The sequence below is a fragment of the Muntiacus reevesi genome, chromosome 14 (assembly GCF_963930625.1).
Source record: "Muntiacus reevesi chromosome 14, mMunRee1.1, whole genome shotgun sequence".
Classification (NCBI taxonomy): domain Eukaryota; kingdom Metazoa; phylum Chordata; class Mammalia; order Artiodactyla; family Cervidae; genus Muntiacus; species Muntiacus reevesi.
This window is the reverse complement of record NC_089262.1, coordinates 53784538-53812021: the sequence shown is the minus strand read 5'-3', so window position 1 is coordinate 53812021 and position 27484 is coordinate 53784538. Positions and strand designations below refer to the sequence as shown.

The 27484-nt window shown below is 38.6% G+C and overlaps 2 protein-coding genes across 2 annotated transcripts in view; one reads left to right on the top strand and one right to left on the bottom strand.

The window, feature by feature from the left end:
* CWC27 (CWC27 spliceosome associated cyclophilin) overlaps positions 1 to 7240 on the bottom strand; it is a 223739-nt gene extending 216499 nt beyond the window's left edge. The window contains exon 1 of the mRNA XM_065905603.1: positions 6838 to 7240. Coding sequence (XP_065761675.1) covers positions 6838 to 6879 — 42 coding nt within the window. The 5' untranslated portion in view covers positions 6880 to 7240. The remainder of the gene's footprint in view (positions 1 to 6837) is intronic.
* A 106-nt stretch (positions 7241 to 7346) lies between these two features.
* SREK1IP1 (SREK1 interacting protein 1) overlaps positions 7347 to 27484 on the top strand; it is a 36767-nt gene continuing 16629 nt past the window's right edge. The window contains exons 1-3 of the mRNA XM_065905374.1: positions 7347 to 7518; positions 16778 to 16825; positions 26369 to 26512. Coding sequence (XP_065761446.1) covers positions 7506 to 7518; positions 16778 to 16825; positions 26369 to 26512 — 205 coding nt within the window. The 5' untranslated portion in view covers positions 7347 to 7505. The remainder of the gene's footprint in view (positions 7519 to 16777; positions 16826 to 26368; positions 26513 to 27484) is intronic.

Here is a 27484-nt window from a genome sequence, read left to right as displayed (position 1 = left end):
TCCTATATACTAACAAGGAGAAAACAGAAAGAGAAATTAAGGAAACAATTCCATTCACCACTGCAATGAAAATAATAAAATACTTAGGAATAAATCTACCTAAAGAAACAAAAGACCTATATATAGAAAACTATAAAACACTGATGAAAGAAATCAAAGATGAGACAGATAGAGAAATATACCATGTTCATGCATCAGAAAAATCAATATAGTGAAAATGAGTATACTACCCAAAGCAATCTATAGATTCAATGCAATCCCTATCAAGCTACCAACAGTATTTTTCACAGAACCAAAACAAAGAATTTCACAATTTGTATGGAAATACAAAAAACCTCGAATAGCCAAAGCAATCTTGAGAAAGAAGAATGGAACTGGAGGAATAAACCTGCCTGACTTCAGACTATACTACAAAGCTACAGTCATCAAGACAGTATGGTACTGGCACAAAGACAGAAATATAGATCAATAGAATAAAATAGAAAGCCCAGAGATAAATCCACACACCTATGGACACCTTATCTTTGACAAAAGAGGCAAGAATATACAATGGGGAAAAGACAATCTCTTTTAACAAGTGGTGCTGGGAAAACTGGTCAACCACCTGTAAAGAATGAAACTAGAACACTTTCTAACACCATACACACAAAAAAACTCAAAATGGATTAAAGACCTAAATGTAAGACCAGAAACTATAAAACTCCTAGAGGAAAATATAGGCAAAACACTCTCTGACATAAATCACAGCAGGATCCTCCATGACCCACCTCCCAGAGTAATGGAAATAAAAGCAAAAATAAACAAATGGGACCTAATTAAACTTAAAAGCTTTTGCACAACGAAGGAAACTATAAGCAAGATGAAAAGACAGCCTTCAGAGTGGGAGAAAATAATGGCAAATGAAGCAACTGACAAAGAATTAATCTCAAAAATATACAAGCAGCTCCTGCAGCTCAATTCCAGAAAAATAAACAACACAATCAAAAAATGGGCCAAAGAACTAAAGAGACATTCCTCCAAATAAGACATACAGATGGCTAACAAACACATAAAAAGATGCTCAACATCACTCATCATCAGAGAAATGCAAATCAAAACCACAATGAGGTACCATCTCAGAATGGTCAGAATGGCTGCTATCAAAAAGTCTACAAACAATAAATGCTGGAGAGGGTGCAGAGAAAAAGGAATCCTCTTACACTGTTGGTGGGAATGCAAACTAGTACAGCCACTATGGAGAACAGTGTGGAGATTCCTTAAAGAACTGGAAATAGAACTGTCATACAACCCAGCAATTCCACTGCTGGGCATACACACCAAGGAAACCAGAATTGAAAGAGACACATGTACCCCAATGTTCGTTGCAGCACTGTTTATGATACCCAGGACACGGAAGCAACCTAGATGTCCATCAGCAGACAGATAAGAAAGCTACATATACACAATGGAATATTACTCAGCCATTAAAAAGAATGCATTTAAATCAGTTCTAACAAGGTGGATGAAACTGGAACCTATTATACAGAGTGAAGTAAATCAAAAAGAAAAACACTAATATAGTATACTAACGCATATATATGGAATTGAGAAAGATGCTATCAATGACCCTATATGCGAGACAGCAAAAGAGACACAGATGTAAAGAACAGTCTTTTGGACTCTGTGGGAGAAGGTGAGGGTGGGATGATTTGAGAGGGTCAGTTCAGTCAGTCAGTTCAGTTGGTCAGTCGTGTCTGACTCTTTGCAACCCCATGAATCGCAGCACGCCAGGCCTCCCTGTCCATCACCAACTCCCGGAGTTTACTCAAACTCATGTCCATCAAGTCAGTGATGCCATCCAGCCATCTCATCCTCTGCCGTCCCCTTCTCCTCCTGCCCCCAATCCTTCCCAGCATCAGGGTCTTTTCCAATGAGTCAACTCTTCGCATGAGGTGGCCAAAGTACTGGAGTTTCAGCTTCAGCATCAGTCCTTCCAGTGAACACTCAGGAATGATCTCTTTTAGGATGGACTGGTTGGATCTCCTTGCAGTCCAAGGGACTCTCAAGAGTCTTCTCCAACACCATAGTTCAAAAGCATCAATTTTTTTGGCGCTCAGCTTTCTTCACAGTCCAACTGTTACATCCATACATGACCACTGGAAAAACCATAGCCTTGACTAGACGAACCTTGAACATATATATTATCACATGTGAAGCAGATCACTGGTCCAGGTTCAATGCATGAGACAGGGTGCTCAGGGCTGGTGCTCTGGGATGACCCTGGGGGGGTGGGGTGGGGAGGGAGGTGGGAAGGGGATTCTGGATGGGGAACACATGTGCACCTGAGGCTGATTCATATTGATGTATGGCAAAAACTACTACATTATTGTAAAATAATTAGCCTCCAATTAAAATTAATTAATTAATTAGAAAAAAATGAACAACAACAACAACAAAAATAAAGGCCAGAAAGTTAAAAAAAAAAAAAGTCCATACTACCCAAATAATCTATACATTTAGTGTAATCCCTACCAAAACTCCAATGGCATTTTTCAAAGAACCAGAACAAATAATCCTGAAATTTGTATGGAACCACAAAAGACCCCAAATGGACAAAGAAACCTTGAGAAAGAATAACCACCCAGAGGTTTCATGCTCCCTGATTTCAAACTATACTACAAAACTATAGCAATCAAAACAGAACGGTATTGGTATAAAAAACAGAGGCATAGATCAATGCAACAGAATAGAAAGCTCAAAAATAAGACCACACTTACATGGTTAATTAGTTTACCATGGAGGCAAGAATGCATAATGGGGATAGGATACTCTCTTCAATAATCTATCCTGGGAAAACTGAACAGCTGCAAGTAAAAGAGTGAAACTGAACCACTGTAATAAACCATATATAAAAATAAACTCAAAATGGACTTAAGACTTGAATGCAAAATCTGAAACCATAAATACCCTAGAATAAAAGATATGCAGTAAGCACCTTTGGTACTGGTCTTAGCAAATTGCTTTTTTTTTTTAAAATCAGATTTCAAATGCAAGGGCAACAAAGGAAAAAATAACCAAATGGGACGATATGAACTAACAAGATTCTGCACAGCAAAGGAAACCATCAACAAAATGAAAACATAACCTACTGAATTGGGAGAAGATATTTGCACATCATATATCTGATAAAGGGTTAATCTCCAAAATATAAAGAGAACTTATATAACATATGTAACAAAAAGTCTGTTTAAAAACCACATGTAAGGATCTGAATACACATTTTTTCCATAGACATACAGATGGGCAACAGGCACATGAAAAGATGCTCAAAATCACCAGTCATAAGGTAAATGCAAATCAAAACCACAGTGAGGTATCACCTCACACCCAACAGAATGGTTATTACTAAAAAGAAATAACAAGCATTAGCAAAGATATGGAAGAAGGGAACATCTGTGAACTGTGGGTGGGAATATAAATTGGCACAGCCACTATGGAAAACACTGTGGAGGTTACTCAAAAAATTCAAAATGAACTACCATACTAACTAGCAATTCTACTTTTGAATATTTATCGAAAGAAAAAGAAGACACTAACTAGAAAAGATATATGTGCCCCTATGTTCACTGCAGCATTATTACAAAAGCTAGCAAAGTAATGCTCAAAATTCTCCAAGCCAGACTTCAACAGTGAGTGAATCAAGAACTTCCAGATGGTCAAGCTGGATTTAGAAAAGGCACAGGAACCAGAGATCAAACTGCCAACATCCACTGGATCATCAAAAAACCAAGAGAGTTCCAGAAAAAGACCTACTTCTTCGTTGATTATGCTAAAGCCTTTGACTGTGTGAATCACACACATCAAGACTGCCAGGAGAAGTATCAATGACCTCAGATATGCAGATGACACCACTTTTATGGCAGAAATCGAAGAAGAACTAAACAGCCTCTTGATGAAAGTGAAAGAGGAGAGTGAAAATGCGGGCTTAAAATCCAACATTCAAAAAATGAAGATCATGGCATCCAGTCCCATCACTTCCTCGCAAATTGATAGGAAAATAATGGAAATAGTGACGGACTCTTTTCTTGGGCTCAAAAATCACTGCAGATGGTGACTGCAGCCATGAAATTAAAAGACACTTGATCCCGGGAAGAAAAGCTATGATCAACCTAGACAGCATATTAAAATGCAGAGACATTACTTTGCCAGAAAAGGTTCATCTAGTCAAAGCTATGGTTCTTCCAGTAGTCATATATGGATGTGAGAGTTGGAGTATAAAGAAAGCTGAGCGCCAAAGAATTGATACCTTCGAACTGTGGTGTTGGAGAAGACTCTTGAGAGTCCCTTGGACTGCAAGGAGATCAAACCAGTCCATCCTAAAGGTAATCCTGAATATTCACTGGAAGGACTGATGCTGAAGCTGAAGCTCCAATACTTTGGCCACCTGATGTGAAGAACTGACTCATTGGAAAAGACCCTGATGCTGGGAAAGAATGGAGGCGGGAGGAGAAAGGGATGACAGAGGATGAGATGGTTGGATGGCATCACCAACTCGATGGACATGAGTTTGAGCAAGTTCCCAGAGTTGGTGATGGACAGGGAGGTCTGGCGTGCTGCAGTCCATGGGGTTGCAAAGAGTCGGACGTGACTGAGCGACTGAACTGAACATATGGAAACAACTTCAGTGTCTGCTGATGGAGGAGTATAAAGAAGACACAGCAGAATATTCCTCAGCCAGAAAAAAAAAGTAATATTGCCATGTGCCTCAACATGGGTGGAGCTTAAGAGTATCATGCTAAATGAACTCTAAGTCTGACAGAGAAAGATAAATACCACACGATTCCATTTACATGTGGACTCTGAAACAGAGACAAATAAAACCCAGACTCTTAGATACAGAAAACATTCTGGTGGTTACCAGAGGTGAGAAACAGTGCAAATGGGTGGGAGGTGAGGGGTAGAATAGATGAAGGGAATCAAGAGGTGCAAACATCCAGTTGCATAAGTCAGTCAGTCATGGGGATGAAAGGTATAGCATAGAGAATACAGTCAATAAAATAGCATTAACTTTGTATGCTGACAAGTGGTAACTAGACTTATTGTGGTGACCATTTTGTAAGGTTTCAAATGTTAAATCATGTTGCACACATGAAAATAATAATGTATATCACATATACCATACTTCAATAAAAAATAATAGGGATAATATCTTCTTAGGTTCGTTGTGAGGACAAAATGAGTTATTATACACAGACTGCTTAGAACTGTACCGGATAGAGTAAATGCTCAAAACATGGTAGCTATAGTTGTAATTATTATTTTTATAAACATTTTTAACAACAGGAAACTTATAAAAGTAAGTTTATATGGTAAAACCACATTATGGTTGGGTCACCTTTCTAACCAGGTTTTCTTAATCTTTTCATTGGTAAGCTACTGAATTAAAAAAGAAGGTACATTGCTCCTCCTTCAGCCATGCATTCCATCCGGCCATAACTACTCTGTCATGTTATCAGTGGCTCTTTTTCTTAATGCTTACAAGTAAGACAATACTGTGATAATGTTTCTTAAGAATAAAACATAAAATGTAGATTAAATCATAATACACGGAAATTTCATCTTCAGTAGATAAGGACATTTCCGTCGAGGGGTACTTTCTAAGTTGATACTACTCTTTGAAGAGAGAAATTTTATCCCATTTATTTGGAATATCTTTGAATCCTTTTAGTACAGACCACTAAACAAACATTCATTAAGCAAACTTATTACATCTGCTTTAAATTCTTTCCAGGCCAAAATTATTTTCTTTTTATTTTTAACTGGAGGATAACTGCCTTACAATATTGTGTTGGCTTCTGCCACACATCAACATGAATCAATCACAGGTATACAGGTGTGCTCTCCCTCTTGAACCTCCCACCTTCCACCCCATCCCAACCCTCTAGGTTGTCAGATAGCACTGATCTGAGTTCTCCAGGCCAAAATTCTCACCAAGCTGTCTATGGTACAGAATTTTGAAGCTTCAATTCTTCAATTGGTTTTATGCAATTAAAAAGTCCCAAACTGGTTTTGAAGGAAAACCTGGGCTATGCCTGATATTCTCTCTCAGTCCAATTCTGTTCAGAAGGACAAAGTTTAACACAGTTTGCATACACTAATTTTCATGACTATTTCATCAATGTATATTTCACCCAACTTATGCTGTGATAATAGCGACAATGCTGGCTTTTCTTTCCACTACCCAGTTTCGCTGACAAAGCCCAGGTCAAAAGATACTTCGTCCACGAAGACTTTCTACTTTACCAGTTGCTAACTTCTCAGTAATACCATAGCAAATGCTCCTCTGTCCTCTAGAACGCCTAGCCTCTAAAACTAGCCTCTCTACCTGCCTGCCTCTAAAACTAAAACCATTAGCTCTTCTAGGGCAGCAACAGGTTTTATCCATCCACCTTTGTATTCTCCGCACCTGGTGCCTAGTAGGCATTCAATAAAAAATTGTATAACAAATGGAGAAATAGCGATCTCCAAGTTTAGCAAAAGAATGTCAATTTTTAAAACATACTTGGCTTTTTACCTACGACCCTAGAAAACGCATGCAGAGTTAGGGTGAAGCAAAACAAGGAACAGAGCAGCCAGGAGTTTGGTAGATGGAGAAATAATTGTTGGTTGATGAAGAAATCTCCACTTGAGGACTTTTTCAATTATGTGCTGAGAAGTGCCAGCATATGGTTTTCAATGCAATCCTGCTCAGAGACATAGGTAAAGTTTCTGCGATCTCTTTCACCCCTACAACCCCAGAATTCCTTTAATCAATGAGGTATCGCTTTGGGGAGCCCAGGTACCCTAGGTGAGACTCACCTTCCCGTTCGTGGGAGGCTCCTGGATGTAAATGTTGCTCATTCTGGTCAGTGCTCAGGACTCCGCTCCTAAATGGGGATGAGAGCGAACCGCCGGTAACTAGAGCTGTCCACCTATCGGTCACGCTTCCTTAAATTGGGAAGTCGCGGAAAGCTCCAGCCGGTCAATATCCCGCAAGACAGTGGCACCACAACAAACACTCTCTTCCCAAAGCTAGGGCCTCACGGACGCCGCCATGTTCCTCCCGGACCCGAGCACCGCTAATCCTGAAAAGGGGGATTCCAATGGTGTCCAGAGAATTGAGAAGAGACTATTAATCTTCTGTAGACTAAGTTAACTGGCATTTCAATTTTTAAACCAACAGTTCGTAAGTCTTGGTGTTGTTTACTTCACTACACGCGTGGGCAGGTCTCCTTCACCCCCTCGAAGCTGGCAGTAATGGTTCGCGCCGTGTGTGGTGTACAATACGATTCCCCCGGAAACTGCATCAGCAGCCGCTTGGTTCCGCGACCTGCAGGAGCTTTTAGGGCCTTCGCCTCCTGTCACCCGGGTGCCGCGGCGCGGTTGGGAGACAGACGGCCCCCTGGCTGGGTGTTGTCCTCGCGGCCAGCGGGAAGCGAGCGAACCCTCAGAAACCTAGGGGTTCTGCGACTCCTCTTACCAACGCCATGGCAATTCCAGGTAAAGACCAACCGCAGGGGTTTGGGCGCGGGAGGGAGTAGGTAGGGTAGGTTAGTGTGCGCCGGGTAAGGAGTAGCGCCCAAGGGTGGAGGCGTTAAAATTATCAGGTTCGTTTGGTTTACAAGAAAAATTTTACAGTCCAAAAATAAACTCTAAAGGAAAGAAAAGAAGAAAGAAACTATCTCCCCCCAGCAGCAGCCCAGCTCCCACTGCCAAAAACGGACTTACAGGGAAAGTATATATAGGGCGGCGTGGGGGAGGGGGTGTTTGAGACAGACTCCTATCTGCAGGCCTAGGAGGCAGCTGGCCCAGAAAAACTAACCTCAACTTTAGTATGGTTTGAAAATAAAATTTGAGGTGGCAACACTTGGCGGACCCAAGAAGCCGAAGACATTGTTTGCATTGGAAGTGTCAGGGCTGAAATGAGCCTCTGGGGTTCCACCTCTCTCTCTTCCTGTTACATGTAGTAGCTATGTGGTCCTGAACCCGTCTTTTTGCCCTTCTGGGCCTCAGTTTCTGCAACTGTTTAAAAAAAAAAAAAAAAAAAGATAAAAAGGAGATGTGTTGATTTATACCTGTGGTTCCTTTCAGTTCTCCTTGCAGGAGCTATTTTGAGAAATAAACACCCCCCCCACTCCCACCCCTCTCCCTACTCAAACATGCAACTTGGAGATTCACAGGACTTATTAAAGACAGAATTGCTGTGGTTCAGAAGCCCTAACTTTGTTTTAACCTGCCCTCGCCAGTATTATTGACCACGTTTGTTCTGTGGCAGCCTTTGCTGAACTGTACTTTGCACATAGCTGTTACGTATGGGAAGGTTGGGCTGTTCTACCAACTGCAGTTTGGGAGGATCACACAGGGCCCTGTCAGTTCAGTCGTGTCCGACTCTTTGTGACCCCGTGAACTGCAGCATGCAGGCTTCCCGTCCATCACCAGCTCTGGGAGCTCAAATTCATGTCCATTGAGTTGGTGATGCCATCCAACCATCTTATCCTCTGTCGTCCCCTTCTCCCTTCTTCAGTCTTTCCCTGCATCAGGGTCTTTTCCAGCGTCAGTTCTTCGCATCAGGTGCTCAGAGTATTGGAGTTTCAGCATCAGCTTCATTCCTTACAATGGATATTCAGGATTGATTTCTTTTAGGATTGACTGGTTTGCTCTCCTTGCAGTCCAAGGGACTCTCTAGAGTCTTCTCCAACACCACAGTTCAAAAGCATCAATTCTTCGGCGCTCAGCTTCTTTATAGCCCAACTCTCACATCCACACATGACTACTGAAAAAACCATAGCTTTGACTAGACAGATCTTTGTTGGCAAAGTAATGTCTCTGCTTTTTAATACGCTGTCTAGGTTGGTCATAGCTTTTCTTCCAAGGAGCAAGCGTCTTTTAACTTCATGGCTGCAGTCACCATCTGCAGTGATTTTGGAGCCCAAGAAAAGAAAGTCTGTCACTGTTTACATTGTTTCCCTGTCAATTTGCCAGGAAGTGATGTGACCGGATACCATGATCTTTTTTTCAATGTTGAGTTTTAAGCCAGCTTTTTCACTCTCCTCTTTCACTATCATCAAGAGGCTGTTTAGTTCTTCGCTTTCTGCCATAAGGGTGGTGTCATCTGCATATCTGAGATTATTGATATTTCTCCTGGCAGTCTTGATTCCAGCTTGCACTTCATCTAGCCCAGCATTTTGCATAATGTACTCTGCACGTAAGTTAAACAAGCAGGGTGACAATATACAGCCTTGATGTACTCCTTTCCCAATTTTGAACAAGTCTGTTCCATGTCTGGTTCTAAGTGTTGCTTGACCTGCGTACAGGTTTCTCAGAAGGCAAATAAGGTGGTCTCATATTCCCATCTCTTAAAAGAATTTTCCACAGTTTATTTTGATCCACACAGTCAAAGGCTTTAGCGTAGTCAATAAAGCAGAAGTAGATATTTTTCTGGAACTCTCTTGCTTTTTCTATGATCCAGTGGATGTTGGCAATCTGATCTCTGGTTCCTCTGCCTTTTCTAAATCCAACTTGACCATCTGGAATTTCTCAGTTCACGCACATTGAACCCTGGCTTGGAGAATTTTGAGCATTACTTTGCTAGTGTGTGAGACCAGTGCAATTGTGTGGTATTTTGAACATTCTTTGGCATTGCCTTTTTTGGGGATTGGAATGAAAACTGACCTTTTCAGTCCCATGGCCACTGCTGAATTTTCCAAATTTGCTGGCATATTGAGTGCAACAGTTTAACAGCATCATTTTTTAGGATTTGAAATAGCTCAACTGGAATTCTAACACCTCCACTAGCTTTGTTTGTAGTGATGCTTCATAAGGCCCACTTGACTTTGCATTCCAGGATGTCTGGCTCTAAGTGAATGATCTCACCATCATGGTTATCTGGGTCATTGAGATCTTGTAGGAGATGAAAGATACACTTATTCATAGACCTGGCAATTTTCATTAAAGGCATATTGCATGCTAGACTCTGTGCTAGGCCCCAGGAATACAGTTGCTCTTTGCATAGGACTTAGAGTTTAGCAGTGAAAAGAAAGTACTAGAAAGTCAGACAGGTGTATGACAGGGAAAATGCACAGCCTTGAGGAGCACATAGAAAGGGCATCTGATAGGAGACTGGAGAGTTCAGAAGGACTTTCCAGAGGATGCGGCATTTAGGATGAGACCTGAAGAATTGTAGGAGGGGGAGTTATAGCCGGAGGGACCAGATACGCAAAGGAAGAGGAAATGTGTGAGAAGACGAAAGGAAAGATGTGCCCTTTGGATGGAACTCCGAGTACAAACAGAGAGAACCGAGAAATTAACTGGAGACAGAACAACAGTAGCTAATATTTACTAAGCATTTGCTGCATGTCAGATGTGTCAGACGCGGTCTCAAGCATTGTATTTTTCTCTTATTTAACATAGGCCCCCACACTGTGAGATAGGTATCACAATGTCCATTCTGCAGTTCAGAATGCTGAGGAACAGAGAAGTCAAGTGAGTAAATTGAGACAGCTAGGAAGTGATGGGTCAGTGCAGTTCCTCAGGACCCTGTGTGCTTATCCATTTTGCCATATTTTAGTATAATTACGAGGCAATTTCCCATTCATAGAGGACATTTTAAGCCATGAGAAGGAATTTGGATGTTTCCATCAGGACCACAGGAAGAGATTTAAGGATTTTTAAACGTACTCACCTTTGGCAAGCGCATTATGGCTGCACAGTAGATTGGAGGAGAGCTAGTTTGGAGGCAGAGTCACCAGTTCAGAGTACTGGTAAGTTATGATGCCTCACCAGATGGTCTCAGTAAAAAAGGAGAGAAGTAGATAGATTGGAGATACATTTCTGGTGGTAAAATCACTAATTGATTCATGCTAGGTGAGTAAGATTGGAAATGAGGTACACCTGGGTTTCACTGTTAGGCAGTTGGGTGGGGCTATTTCAGGCAACACCTAAGAAGCAGCAGTTTTTGGCGAGTGATGTGTTCAGTTGGGTCTTGTGTTGAGGTGTAGTCATGGAATGGAAATATCTAATAGACCTTAAGAGAGAAAATCTGTAGCTTAGGAAGGAAAACAAAATCAAAGAACAATTTGGTGTCATCCACACACTTATAATAGGCCAGGGGAATGGAAGTCTTTGCCCAGGTGGAATGTGTAGAGTGTGGAGGGAAGGTCTGTGGCTGGAGCTTGGAGAATATCAACGTGTAAGGGGCCAGCGGAGAAAGTTCAGTCTTCACAGTAGATTGCCTCAGCATCCTGATAAGCTGAGTCAGCCCTGGTGGCCTTTGCCCCACACAGCTACATCCTGAGTTGACCTGCTGCCACTGTTGGTTTCATTATTTGAGCAAGTGTTTTGAGCACCCTTGCGGTATAGGCACAGTGGGGGACACAGTGTCACAGCCTGTGTCCTCATAAAACGTAGGTCAAGTAATGAAATGTAATGCACTGCTTATGAAAGAGGACAAAAGTGATTTTTTAAAAAAAAATCCTTATTGAAGTTCCCTTAGACTTAGACCAGAGTTATAGATATGTTAACCTTCTTTCAATTCAAAATAATGCTTCAAAGTGTAATCATCTTAAATTGTGCCATTAAGTTAGATGGTAAGACATAGATAAACTGCTTAAACCCAGGAAAAAATTGAAATAATAAGCATAACAGCACTGTAAAGGCACAGTGCCAGTGCCATTAGAAAATACAGAAAATGTGAAGGTAATTTCTTGGATGATTGATCCAGATAGTGTATTACACGAAAATAGGGCTGCAACGATTCTGATCATCAAAAAGGACAAGAATGCACTTTTATTTTTAGGTATAATACTCATACAGATGTTGTTGTTCAGTCGCTCAGTCATGTCTGACTCTTTGCAACCCCTTGGACTGCAGCACACCAGACTTCCCTGTCCGTCACTGTCTCCTGGAGTTTGCTCAGATTCGTGTCCATTGAGTCAGTGATGCTGTCAAGCCATCTCATCCTCTGCTGCCCCCTTCTACAGCGTGGCGTTTTTTGGGTGGGCCTGCTAGTGATTATTACAAAGTATGACTATAACGTATCAAGGTTAGTTTCCACAAACGATAATCAGCCTCACCTATTTTATGGTCACCTGCTTTAGCTGCTTTTCCACAGCAGTGTCTATAACGATTGTGTAGGTAACGCAATAAAATGTATACCTTGTTACTTCGTGAGATTATGGACTCGGAGTTGTTGTTAAGGAAAGGACATTTTAACACACTGAAACTCAGTGAAGTTGTGGTTTAGTCCCTAAATCGTGTCCGACTCTGGTGACCCCAGATTCCTCTGTCTGTGGGATTTCTCGGGCAAGAATACTGGAGTGGCCTGCCATTTCTTTCTCCAGGGGATCTTCCCATCCCAGGGATTGAACCCGCGTCTCCTGCGCTGCACGCAGCTTCTTTACCACTGAGCCACCAGGGAAGCCCCTCAGTGAAGTTTTCTTTCTTTTGAAACTGCTTTTATCATTCACATTCTTACGTTCATGTTAATAATTAACCATTCCCGGTGAAGAGTTACCTGACACAAGTGGCAGTGTATGTTATTGATGTAGGTGGCAGGAAAACTTTTCTACAACTTGAAGAATCACATGTACATAAAAAATTTGAATATTTCCATCACCTCAGGAAGTTTCCTTGTGTCTCAGTCATTGTCCCCTACCCAGCAATCATTGTTTTGTTTTCTTTTGTCCTTTAATTCCTTTTCTTCTAGAGCCTATCATGTTTCAGATAGACTAATGACAATAGTTTCATAGCTGGCGATTGGGAGCTGTAGAAATTACTGATTCCCAACTGTTGAAGTATTTTCTTAGGTTTATAACCTCAAAGCAACAAAAATTTGTTGAGAAGCTCCTAGCCACTCTACACCATGCTAGGCACTAAGTTGTATACAAAATGTAGCATGGCCCAAATCTGGAAAATCTGGCATGTTTTGCTCCTGTAAGTTCCCTGGGAGGGGAAGGACTCCTCCCACTCAAACTCAGCAGAATTCTAGATTCAGAGGAAGTCTCTGTTAACATAATAATGCAAGATGTAAAGACTTCTACAATTTGCTCCTAAAATCTTCAGTTAATGAAATTTTATTGAAAATCTGCAATGTAGCTTCTCTGAAGAATTTACAAGTGCAGTCATTGCCTTTTGTCTACAAATACTTGCATAATAGCAACCCTTCTTAGTGTTGGGTTTGGTTTGTTTGAGGGAGGTTTCTTGGTTTGGTTTTTGAGAAAGCAACTCATTCACATGTTTTAAATTTTAGAGATATAAAAGGTCTGTAGTGACATGTCTCTCACCCTTTCCCCCTCGAGCCAGGACTGCTTTCTTCAGGTAACCAATGTATAGCCTTGCAGAGATTTTTTTTACATGTCTGTATGTATTAATGTAATGTATATAAAATGTATATTATATAACTGTGCAGGGGTTTTCCTTCCTTTTATACAAATAGCAATGTCCCATAAGCACTATTCTATAGTTTACTTTTTTCTTTCAGAGATCATTGCGTATCATTAAGTAAACATCATTCTTATTCTTTTATACCATAATTGATGACTAGATTACTTCCACTCTTTTACTATTAGAAATATGCTGCAGTGAATAACTTTGTACCTAAACCTGTATGCATTTGTGCAGGTAAATTGAGGATTAGTTCCCAAATGTGGATGTGCTGTATCAAAGGAGTGTGTACTTGAGTGCTTCTGATAATTTTGTCTGCTTACTTTCCATAGAGATGGTACTGGTTTATACTTCTACCAGGGATACACATATGTATATGCCCTGCCACGCTGTCTTCAACCTTTTCAATTTCTGCTGTCCAGATAAGTGAAAATGGAATCCCAGGATAGATTTTAATGTACATTTCATTTATCATGAATAAGGCTGAGCATCTGTCCCTATGTTTCAGAGTTGTCTTTATTTCCTTTTCAGTGAATGTCGTGTTCCGTTTCTTTGCCCCATTTTTTCCCTAGTGGCAATTGGTCTTAATGATTTGGTGGGTTTTATAGAGTAGGGATAACTGCCCTTTGTTGGTACTAGGAATTGCAAATATTTTTTCCTATTTTTTTATGTGTATTTTGAGTTTGCTTTTGGTAGTCTTTGCCATTCAGGTTTTGTTATGTAGCCAGATTTCTGAGTTTTTATTTGATGGCTTTGGGATTTTAGGTCATGATTATTTAATGGCTTTTGGATTGTAGAAACATTTTGAGGGAGGCAGGTTTATTATTCTCAAAACTTGAAGAGGAGTGGAGCAGAGAACAGCATGGGAACCTAAGTGGGGAAATGGAAAACTTGTCAGAGTCAGGGCCTCCCTTACAATCCTGCTGTTCAGTTTGACACAGATCTCAAGTACTGGTGTATCAACAGAGTTCTTGTTCCAGACAGCAGAAACTAGCTTGTTAATTTAGGCAGGGAAGGGAAGATAGGTTCCAGGTTCAAGAAAGAGGTTCCAGGAAGATAGATTCAAGGTTCCAGGTAGAAGCATTTAGTTGGCCAGATAGTCGCGAAAATTATAGACAAATGAAGCTTGAAATCCTAATTTAACCAAAGGCTGATGAGGAAATAGCTGATGTGAAATTATTTAGAGTTCTTATTATACTTCCCTTTCGTGTAAGAATTACAACCTTATTAAAGAAGATGAACTGCTCTGAAAAAGTTTCATATTTTATTCATTCTAAAAATATGAGATACTTGAATGATGAGTTTTATCAATGTCTTTCGTCAAAGATGAGTTAATTTCTAATACGTGCTGAGATGAGATGATTTCAAATCTGTCCATTACAGCGTCTTGAGTTTGCTGTAAGAAAGATAACGGGGCATTTAGCACAGTTTTGTTCAGTATTATTCAGTGTCTATGGTTTCTATGGAAACAAACTTGACATTGACCTGGATTCTCTGAGCCTTTTTTTCAATATGCAGTTATTTCATAACAAAGAGCCTGATTTTATTATTAACCCAATTTCATTTCACAATTCTGCTACAGTGCAGCATATGTGTTTTTACACTCTGCAATAAAACCCACAGGTTTCAGGGGAGAAAAATAAGGTTGGGGCACCACACTCAAAAATTTCATCACTGTTACATAAAAAATCATAGGAACCTATCTGCACATGTTAATTGGCTAAGAGATACATAAATACTGAAATAAGTAGGGCATTATACCTTCTGAAAGACCTGAAGTTTGCTGTGGAAGTGGAATTCAGAAGAGTTGCAGCTTGTGAGTTGTTCTAAAGTAATAGTAGGAAGGTGATAATACAAAACCAGATAGGTATGGATGGTGCTCTCAGCACACATGGGGTGAACCGAGGTCACTAGAAATGTTTTGAGATGTGCCCATGTGTGTTTTGAGGCTCCAATCAACTGGATGCAGTTTTTTGTATTCACCTAGTCTATTTCATGGACACATTGTACTCAAAGTGTTCCCTCTTAGATGCATTGGAAAGAATTTATGTGTTTAAAATCAAGCATTGTAGCAGAACTGACTGTATTTTTACTAGAACAACTCAGTAATGTATATTTTAATTGGAAATTAATATTTGACTTTATAATACTGAAATGGTTTGAAAAAGATCTTTTTTAAAAAAATTAGATATATTATATTGCACTAGGTACCGTATTAAATTGGGATATCTCCATTTGAAGGATTTGGAAGTGAAACACCCTTCATTAAGTAAATAGAGTAATACTGTACTGGCCCTCTGATTGATTGATGGGAGCCCTTACTGGAGGTTAAAATCAGTTTCAAGTATATATACAAACACAGTGGAATATTATTCAGTCATGAAAAGGGATGCTATTCTGTTTTGTGCTACATATGGATGAACCATGAAACCTTAATTCTAGATACAATAAGCCAAGTGCAAAAGGATAAATGTATGATTCCACCTATATAAGAGACCTAAAATAGGCAAATGCATAGAGACAGACAGCAGAACAGAGATTACCAGGGGTTAAAGAGAGAGGGGGATGGACTATATTGTTTATTGGTTACAGTTACTGTTTGAGATGATACGAATGAAGTTTTGGAAATCATGTAGTGGTGATGGTTGCATAACATTGTGAATGTACTTAAGGCTGCTGAATTGTACACTTTGACATGGTTAAGATGATAAATTTTTGTATGTATTTTATCACAGTAAAAAATCAATGTTATTTCATCTGTTATTTGTATCTTCAACATTAATTGTAGGTACCACTAATTATACAGAGATACTGTAAATACTTATAAACATGGTCAAACTGAGTCTGTGACTAGTTTCCTTTCTCTTGTCAAAATTTGAGTGCCGATTTGAGATGTTCCTTCTAATACCTAGCAATTAAAGTATTTTTCTAAAATTTCACCAGTTCCTTTAAGAAAGTTAGAATTTCTTTTTCTTTTAAGGGTAAACAGAAGAATATTTGTTAACCTGAATGTTTACATATCTATCTAGTCAATTGCTTTGTATTTGAGGGATAGGCCAAAGTACCCTGGAATTTCTTCTGCAGTGTTAGAGAATCCTTGAAATGTTGAAACTCTTGACTATCATACTGCATTTCTCTTGTGTTAGAGAAAAATATCTTCTGTAAGTATTTGTCAAGGAAATAATTTGAATGAATTAGCTTTTCCAGTGATTTCTAGTAATTATAATAATTGAGTAGTACTCTAAACTAGGTCATGGGGGATTTGGTTTTTTTAAGAAATAAATTCTCTCGCAAGTGGTTTTCTCAGCTTTTCCATGTGATGAAATGTTAATTTTACTTATCTATATGTCTTCTAAAATGTTATCTAATTGTATTTCAGGTTGCAACAAGGACAGTGTCCGAGCAGGCTGTAAGAAATGTGGCTACCGTGAGTATATTAAAGAATAGCATTTCGTGCAATGACCCTGCCTCTTTGGACAGTGTGGTTTAGCATCCTGATTTCAGGCCTTGGGCATAGTCCTTTAGCTCTGTTATTTGGCTCGGGTTTGCAGAAGATTCAGAAATCCCTCTGTCAGCACTAAATACTCACTTCTATTCCCTGCCGTGGACCCAGTGACAGGTGGCTGTGTATCTGGTGACTAGCAAAGATGTCATGAAGTACAAGTGGAGTAGATGTAGGAGCTTGGAGAAAGTCTATTCCAGAAAAAACTATATAGATACTTAACCTTTTATTCCTTATCCCTGCAGATACTAGGTGAAGAGGTGAGCAGTGGAAGCTGTTTATGAAAGGTTTTCCTGTTGATTGAATTAACTCTTTATAAAGGTGAATTTGGTCTGGTGAAACCTTGATTTAAACAGCTCCATTATGATTAATGAAATGGAATGGAAAAGTAAACTTCAGCATGTGCAATTATGCAATTTAAATCTGTACTTATGGACTGTAAGCAAATATCATTTCTCTACATAAATGTGACAATTCCTAAAGCCTTGATAACAGCTCTAGCAGTGGAATTACACTGTTTTCTAAGTTGTTTGGAGAAAATGCAAATGAACCTGGATTGTTGTTGATACTCTGCTTCATAGCAGAGTTATTTTGTAACGGAATAAAGATATTCTTGTATGGAAAAAAATTTTTATTTTTTAAATCATGCATTAAGAGAGTACTTGGGGTATGAATCTCCAAGAGAAGGGCTAAGAATAAAAGCTTGCTGGGAGAACCAAGTCACATGCCTCCAAGCAACAACTGAAACCTGGCTCAGTTGAAGCTTCCTAACTAGCAAAAGTGGGCATGTAAGTATACATATCCTTCATATAAATAAAAACTCCTGATGAATGTGCTCGCATGCAAGAAATGAGTACAATGAAGTCTTTTCTGTTTTTTAAATTTGCTTATATTTATTTATACTTTATGTCTTTCAGTCCTTGTTAATTTCATTTCTTTATTTAAGATTTAAGTTTAGGAGTGCCCACAGTGAAAAGCTGTGGCATAAGGAGTAAGCCCACAGTGAAACGCAGAGAAGACATACCTAAGCGAGGCTAGTGGTTATGAGGAGAGGGTAGAGGGGTCTGCACATGGTTTGTGGGGGAAAGGCACACAGAGAATTAGTCAAGGTTCTGGTAACAGTCTGTTCCCTCATGTGAGAGATGCAGCTATTTACTTTATTCTCTTTCAACTGTAGGTATTCATTTTATATACTCTTCTCTAGTCTTCTCTATGTGTGATGCACTTAATGATAAAGCTTGTTTGAAGTTTTACATTAAAAAAGACTTAAGGAAGTTCTATATATATATAAATGCTATTTTCACTTCAAAATCTAGAATGGATTTCCCAGTCTGTCTACTAACATCAGTGTGTCTACTTGGCCTTCTTTTAACTTAAGACTTGGAGGAAAGCTTAAAGTAGAGAGCTAGTCTGAGCCAGGTTCCGGCAGTTTTCGTGGATGGGGGTGTTGTACAGCCACAGAGGGCTGAGCGGGAGCATATGTTAGTCGCTCAGTCATGTCTGACTCTGCGACCCCGTGGACTGTAGCCCGCTCAGACTCCTCTGTCCATGGAGTTCTCCAGGCAAGAATACAGGAGTTCTCCAGGGGATCTTCCCGACCTAGGAATCGAACCTGAGTCTCCCACATTGCAGGCAGATTCTTTATCACCTGAGCCACCAGGGAAGCCCAAAGGGGAGCCTAGGGGACTGCTCCTTGGAAGCGGTGATAAGAAGCGGGGGACATGCTAATAATACTGAGGTAAGCTGTAGAGAGGCATCTTCAGGGAAGAGCCAGCCATCCCTTTAAAAAGTGGTAGAGGGAGCTTTCTGAGCACAGTTTGTCCAGAAGGGATTGCGTGTTTCAGCAGCTGTCATAAAACGATTGGGAGATACAGGGGTGATGGTTAGTTAAGTCAGACAAACAGAAAGAGCAATGTATGGATGAGACTTCAGGGAAGTTACATGAATACAGATCCCTACACTTTTGGGTAGGAATAGAAATGATAGGGATGTGAAGTTTGGGGGGATTAACTGGGTTTAAGAATTCAGAAGTTTAGCCCGCCGTCCAAGCCGGCCGGGCTGGCATCCCTCCAGCCAACCCTGCGGCCTTGGGAGGGAGACGGCAGCGGCCCCTCCTCACATCGCGGGTCCCTGGGCCGAGGTGGAACGCTGACCGCTGCCCCCCCAAGACTGGCTGAAGGCGAGGACTGGGGCTTGGGGAAGCGGGGAGGTGTAGGGAAGAGTCACGCCAGCAACGGAGGGGAGGTTCCCCCACCCCGCCCCCCGACTCCGACAATCCCAAGGAATTCTCCGATTATTCTCATAACTGTTGGGTAATCTCCACACCTCGAGGATTTTCTACAGTCATATCCTGTAGATCTTCTATAAATGTGTCTGTCGAACCAGGAAGTGAAACTCAGAAAATAAAGAAGAGATGAAGCCTACTAAGCTACCCATATTCCCACTGTCTGAGTGCCTTTGTGTCCTTTTTCTAAGCCTATAGTATGATCCCAATTCTCTCTTCCCTCAGTACACAAGCACAATATATAATGTATTTATAATGTGCTCTGCTTTTTCACTTAACATAGCACTTTTTGATGACTAGTTTATTTCAAGGTGTTTTTTTCTACAGTGAGAAATTCCTCCTTTTTATAGGTAATATGCAAGAACCACTGGGGGAAGAACTTTATAGGAGACAGAAATAGCTTACTAAGAACTATCATTTTTCATTGACCTTTCCCTTTTGATAAGATTGGTTTTTATTGTTATCTAAATTGTAAAGAGGTTATGATTAAGACTAAAACTAAATATTACCATTTTAAGTCATAAAAAGAGAAAGACAACAAAACTATGTATTTAAACAAAATCATATAGTAGCTAGCTTGCCTAAAAGAAGTTATGATATATGCTCTTAGAAAACAAACATTTTTAAATTCACAGATGCTGCAAAGCCCTGGTCAAACATAAATTACAATCAGTTTTTATGTAACAGTAAAAACTCCAAAGGACTCTTGCTCACCCACTCTCAATATGTATCTTTCTTCTCATAGAATGTAAGCCACATTTATTTCTATATCTGTGTATATTTTAAAATAAATTACCCCAGAAAACAAAACAAAAAAAAATTTAAAAAAGAATTTGGAAGTTAAAAAAAAAAAAGAATTCAGAAGTTTATAATGTAGTTCTTATGTTCTCAAAACTCAGGACCTAAGATAGAGACAGAGCTTGGTTAAATTCATTGCATTTCATTGCTAAAACAACCCTGTGAGGTAGGTAGATTTCATAGTCCCCAAGAGGTGGCTAGGTGGTAAAGAATCTGCCTGCAATGCAGGAGATACAAGTTATATGCCCAGGTCAGGAAGATCACCTAGAGAAGGAAATGGCAACCCACTCCAGTATTCTTGCCTGAAAAATCCCATGGACAGAGGAACCAGGCAGGTCATAGTCCATGGGGTCACAAAGAATCAGAGGTAGCTTAGCAGTTGAGCACACACACATTTTTAGGAATATTCAGAACCATTGGTCTGCCACCTAGATATAACTTTTACACAGCGGGCAATAACTAGTTGTGTGACTTGGGGCAAGTTACTTAACCACCCTGTGATTCAGTTTCCTGTCTGTAAAATGAGATTATAGTACTTATTTCCATAGACTTGTTGTCAAGTTTAAATCAGCTAATGCAAATTCTAGATCTATGCCTTGCCATAGTTATTTTTCAAAAATCAAGAGAATTACTCTGTTGTTAATTATATAGATATGTATATATATAAATTTATATATATTTATATTTTTATATAATGTATAAATTATATATATTTATAAATATATATATATATATTTCAGGATTACTCTGAAAACTGGGAATTGAATTCTGGTTATTCGTAAGACTTTATGCTATGCCATGGTATTTTTTTCCTCATTCAAAAAAATTGTGGTAAAATACATATAACATAATTTGCCATTTTAACTTCTTTTAAGTATACAATGCAGTGGCGTTAATTACATTCCCAGTATTGTACAACCATCACTCTCAGTTACAAAGCATTTTCATCATACCAAACAGAAACTCTATAAACATTAAGCACTAACTCCCCACTCCTCCCTTCTTCCAGACTCTGGTAACCTCTAATCTACTTTCTATTTCTATGAATTTGGTCTTTCTGTATATTTCATGTAAGTGGAATTATGTATTTGTCCTTTTGTGTCTGACTTATTTCACTTAGCTTAATGTATTTAAAGTTCGTTCATGTTGTAGCACATACCATAACTTCATTCTTCCTTATGACTGAATGATATTTCATTGTCTAGCTATACCACATTTTCTTAATTCATTTATCTGTTGATAGACACTTGGGTTATTTTTACCTTTTGGCTATTGTGAACAATGAGCAATGAGTATTAGTGTGTACACATCTGTTTGAATCCCTGTTTCAATTCACTGGGGTATATAACTAGGAGTGGAGCACTGGGTCATATATGTGGAGCTTGAGGAGTTGCCAGTTTTCCACAGCAGCGCCATCATTTTATATTCCCACCAGAAATATATCAATATAAGAGTTCCAGTTTCTCAAAATTCTTGCCAATATTTATTTTCCTTTTTCCTATTTTTTTTAATTGTAGCCATCTCAGTAGATGTGGTAGCTTATGATTTTCATTTGCATTTCTCGAATGACTAATTATGTTGTATATCTTTTCATGGTCTTATTGGCCATTTGTTTATCTTCTTTGGAGAAATGTCTGTTCAGTTTCTTAGCCCTTTTTTTATTTGAGTTGTCTTTTTGTTCTTGAGTTGTGGGAATTGTATATATACTAAATGCTAAACCCTATCAAATATATAATTTGCAAATCTTCTCTTCCATTCTGTAGGTTGTCTTTTCACTTTCATAATTTCTTTACACAAATGTTTTAAATTTTGATGAAATTCAACTTACCAGTTTTATCTTTTGTTGTTTTGCTGTTAGTGTTTTACATGTAAGAATCCATTGCCAAATCCAAGTTAAAGAAGACTTACCCCGTGCTTTCTTCTAAGACTTTTATGCTTTTAGTTCTTATGTTGTAATGGTCTTCGATCCATTATGAGTCAGTTTTTGCATATGATGTGAGGTGAGGAATTCAACTTCGTTAATTTGCATGTGGAAATCCTGTTCTCCTAGCACTGTCTTGAAGAGACTATTCTTTCCCCATTGAATAGACTTAACAAATTTGTCAAAAAGCAATTGGCTATATACTTGTGGGTTTATGTCTGGACTATTTCACTGGTTTATGTGACTCTCCTTATGACTGACTGTATCACCCTGTTTGATTTCTGTAGCTTTGTGCTGTTTTGAAATCAGGAAATATGAGTCTTCCACATCTATTCTTTTTCAGAATTTTTTGGCTCTTCAGGGCCTCTTGTATTTTTGTATAAATTTAGGGGTCTGTTTTTCTATTACTCAATAAGCCCCATTACTTTTTGCAATCAGCTACTGAAATGTTATAACTTTGAAATGTTTGTACATATCTGTGGTCAAAATTTAATTTTCTGATCATCTAAGATTTTTCTGCTCATGAGAGTCTATTTAGAAAAGAACTCACAAGAACAATATTTTGGAGTAATTTCCTAAGTTTGCTCACTTATGTTCCCCAATTGAAAAAAAAAAGAAAATTTTTTTGTAGCTTCATAAGCAATGTGTCTTATTATCAGTTTAGGGTCAGTTTCATTAAAGCAAAGGCTAAAAAGGATATGAGACAAAGACTGCTACCAGTGTGGTTATTATTTGAGTAGTTTATTTATATTAAATAATAATGACAGTATAAGGTGTTTGGACGCCAAGCTAGTTTAAGTAAAAGAAAAATTGTACCATCAGAAATTCTGATCAAAATGGCAAGCTAAACCAACATAGAAAGTCCTCTGTTTGGCTCCAAACACAGAGAGATACTGGAGAAAAATAGAGTAACAACAAAAATAAAAATAACCTAGCTCAAAAGAATAAAAGGGAAATTGCACATGTTAGAAAGGAAAGGGAGCTCACAGCCAAAGGAGGGGATGACAGCTGAAAGCAGTGAGGCTCACAGGCCTCCTGGGTGGACTTTATGGGATACAGAAGGAAGCTTTAGACCCCTGCAGGGTCGCAGCATGGCTGGCGTGCAGGCTCTTGGTTAAAGCCAGACTGCTCAAAAAAGCAGTGAAGCAGGAATTACAGAAGTTTCGTTTACTGTCTAGGGGAAGTGATGAGAAAGATTACTGTGTTTCAGTTCAGTTCGGTTCAGTTCAGTCGCTCAGTCGTGCCCAACTCTGCGACCCCATTAATCACAGCACGCCAGGCCTCCCTGTCCATCACCAACTCCCGGAGTTTACTCAAACTCATGTCCATCCAGTTGGTGATGCCATCCAGCCATCTCATCCTCTGTCGTCCCCTTCTCCTCCTGCCCCCAATCCCTCCCAGCATCAGGGTCTTTTCCACTGAGTCAACTCTTCGCATGAGGTGGCCAAAGTACTGGAGTTTCAGCTTCAGCATCAGTCCTCCCAATGAACACCCAGGACTGATCTCCTTTAGGATGGACTGGTTGGATCTCCTTGCAGTCCAAGGGACTCTCAAGAGTCTTCCTCAACACCACAGTTTAAAAGCATCAATTTTTCGGCGCTCAGCTTTCTTCACAGTCCAACTCTCACATCCATACATGACCACTGGAAAAACCGTAGCCTTGACTGGACGGACCTTTGTTGGCAAAGTAATGTCTCTGCTTTTTAATATGCTATCTAGGTTGGTCATAAGTTTCCTTTCAAGAAGTAAGCGTCTTTTAATTTCATGGCTGCAGTCACCATCTGCAGTGATTTTGGAGCCCCCAAAAATAAAGTCTGACACTGTTTCCACTGTTTCCCCATCTATTTGCCATGAAGTGATGGGACCAGATGCCATGATCATAGTTTTCTGAATGTTGAGCTGTAAGCCAACTTTTTCACTCTCCTCTTTCATTTTCATCAAGAGGCTTTTAGTTCCTCTTCACTTATTGTGTTCAACTTCCTGTAAAACAATAATTAGAGGAAAAGGAGTAATTCAGAATTGACAGCCCAAGCTTACACCACTTGTAGGTATGAGGAGTGAATTTACACTGCCTCCAATGAGGCAGAAACTAGTTTCCTAAGCTAAGAAATTAATATGAAAAGTTAGTCTGTTATCAAATTAACTTAAAAAAGTAAGTCCAGCTACATGCCATTATTAGTGAAACTACTTAGAAAACTGAAAACTACATATAAAATTTCAAAGTAAAGGGATGGAGGAAAAAGAGCAGATAGATATTAGGTTGAATATTGTTGATATTCAACAGTTTTACTCATGAAAATGGTAATTTTATATGATTCAACTAATAATAACCAAAAGAGCAACTAGTAGACCAATTATAATATTAGACTTTTGAGGCAAGAGCAGTTCTAATCAACCAAGAAGATAAAATAATGATTCTGACTATACCTATTAATATAATCTCAAAACACGTATGGCAAAAACTCTTACAAGGAAAAATGGACAAATATATAATGATAAAGGTACTTAAAAATTATACTATCAGAAATTATTACACAAAAATGTAAGATGGAGGCTTGAACAATGAAATAAACATAAAAGCCTCTCTCCAACAAATCGTGATGTATTCTTTTAAAATACATTCCAAGTTTTTCCCCAAATTTACTACAAGATAGGCCACAAAAGAAATCTTAGCAAATACTAAAACACTGATACCATACAAACACTAAAACACTGATTTACCATACAGACACTCGCTGATAACAGTGTAACACACTTAGAAATCAGCAAAAGCATAATCTGAAAGCTCCGTATGTTTGGAAACTGAAAAGAACATTTCTGAATGATTCATTTGGAAGGAAATCACAACCAAGAAAATTTGTTTCCAGCAGTATGGCAGGCTGGACCCTTCTATAAACAACTAAGAAACTAGTATAAAATATGCAGTGATATGTTAGTATGCTAGGAGAAAATACAGAATTCATGAATACTTAGAGACTAGCAACCAAAGGAGAGCAGAAAGTCTAGGAGGTGTTGAGGGTATTTGCTGGACCCAGGGTTCTTGAACTTCTTTTTTCGTGTATTGACTGAGTTCAGGAAATAAGGCAAGGCTCAGGACCCGGCCCAAGATTGGTACTTTCCTAGGAGATGCTCTCATATGAGTCTAGGACTTCTGAAAGATTTTATCCTTGAGTAAGAGAGAACTAGGAATAAATCCTAGAACAGAGTTGTAGTGAATCGATAGTGGGTTGTGAAATAAATTATGTGGTTTATATCAGCATTCATATTTTTTAATATAAAATGTCATAATGCTTCATGTAATTTTTGTTTTAATTTTTGTGAGTTAGTGTGTATTTGCATATGAACATATATATTAATACATTTGATTGCGTTTTTATTTTTTATCATTAGTGAGTCCTAGTCAAAAAAATTTCTAAGGTACCACCTTAGAGAGGCCGTGGCATATGTGCACATGTTTAATTACACATTTCAGCATTATTTAAAATAGCAAAATGCTGGAAGCAACCTAAGATCCTATCAATAGTAGAAAGGGTAAACATGTTTATACAATGGAACATTATTCATCAGATAAAATGAGATAATTACACCTACTTATGTTAGCATAGATGGATCACAAAACATAGTATTAAATGGCAGAAACAGTTACAGAATGATAGGTAAGTATAATTGAATTTATGTTAAAAAATAATAATATAATATGTTCTGAAAATATAGACACCAACTTCAGTGTAACCAACTTCTGAAGACAAAGAAAATGGAATGGGTTTGGGGCAGGGTTCCAAGGCATGGTGCAAGCTCTCCAACTTTGTGTATGTGTGTGTGCATGTGTGCAAACCTTTCACTTAAAAAAAATTGTAAGTGAATAAAGCAAAATGTTAACATGCAGGTAATAGGTACTTAGATATTAGTGATATTGTTTCATTTCCTAGGGTTTATAATATTTGATTTTTTAATTACATCATGCAATAAGTAGATAACTGTTGTAATTTTCTTATAGGGAGAATCTTTAAGGACTGAATATTATTGTTAGAATTAAAATCATAAGTATTCTTTCGAACAACATGTTCAATTATGTTATTATGACACCTTTAGTTAGGTGAAAACTGTGTAATGAAACATGTAATAGTAAGTAATGTAATAGTAAGATGAGAAGCAAAAAGGTAGGGGAAAGGAATTAAATATAGGGGAAAGAAATTGAGTATAAAATCCAAAGTTGAGAATATTTACATTAATTCAATATTCTAAAATCCATAAGATGTAACAAAAAAAAAAATATTTATTGAATAGAAGCCCTGTTAAAAAAAAGTTCTTTTTCATTCAGGTAAAGCAGATGACCACTCACTGAATAAAAGTTTAAACTAAATATTATTTTATTAAATTGTAATTGTTGCTTAGTGGACAAACAAAGCAAAAAATATGTAATGTTTCTGTAATTTTGTCATTCATATTTCTTTGTTTTACTTAGCTGGTCACCTGACTTTTGAATGCCGCAATTTTCTCCGAGTAGATCCCAAAAGGGATATAGTTTTGGATGTCAGCAGCACAAGCAGTGAAGAGAGTGATGAAGAGAATGAGGAGCTGAATAAACTGCAGGCATTACAAGAAAAAAGTAAGCAATACTTTTTTTTCCCTCCAACGTTTAAGGTTGTTTCTAAATGTCCTGCTGTATTATGTCATCTTTATCTATTGTTCTATTGTATTTGTCATTAAGATAGTTTGCATCTTATGTAAGAAATATTGCATAGGTAAGGAAATAGGCTTGAACGTTGTAACTTGCCCAAAGTCAAACAGTTGGTCAGTGATAGAACCTGCAGGCAAGTGTGTTTCTGATTCTGCAACCCAGGTTTTACTGTGTTTCGTTTTGTTTTTCCATCTCACTGGAATGTATCACATGGTACAAAGAGTCTAAAGGATTGGATCATCAAATCACACTCATTAAAATCAGAGATCTTAGCAGTATCAAGCTTTAGTTGACCCTTGAACAACATGGATTTGAATTGCATGGGTTGACTTTCATATAAACTTTTTCAGCGTTACATACTAGAATAATAAACAAGCTGCAGTTGATGGAATTCACAGATTCAGAACCATGCATATGGAGAAACTGTGTATGTGGAAAGCCAACTATAAATTATACTTGGATTTTGGACTGCAAAATTACAGAGAATTTATTTCCTCACAAAATTTATTTCCTAACCCCTCTGCCATTCAAGGGTCAGCTGTAACTTCATGTATGAGATGACCATGTGGCATAGCAAAGCAGCAAGAGTCCTGGGACTGCAGTACAACCTCCCAGGTTCCCACTCTGGCCACAGTTAGCGTAAAAGGTTTTGACATTACTTACAGAAAAGAAAGTCATTTTGGTCATGAAACACCTTAATTTTGTGCCCAGATAGTTACATTTCCCAGGGATTATGGATTTATGCCCATAAATCCCTAGATTCCAGGATTATTTACCATAAGCAGTCCTAGACCAACCAAGTACATTCAGCTATAAGCAGTGTATAAATAAGGATTCTTCTGCCAACAGCTTGATCATGGACTTCTAACTTTCAGAACTGTGAGGAAAAAAATTTCTTTT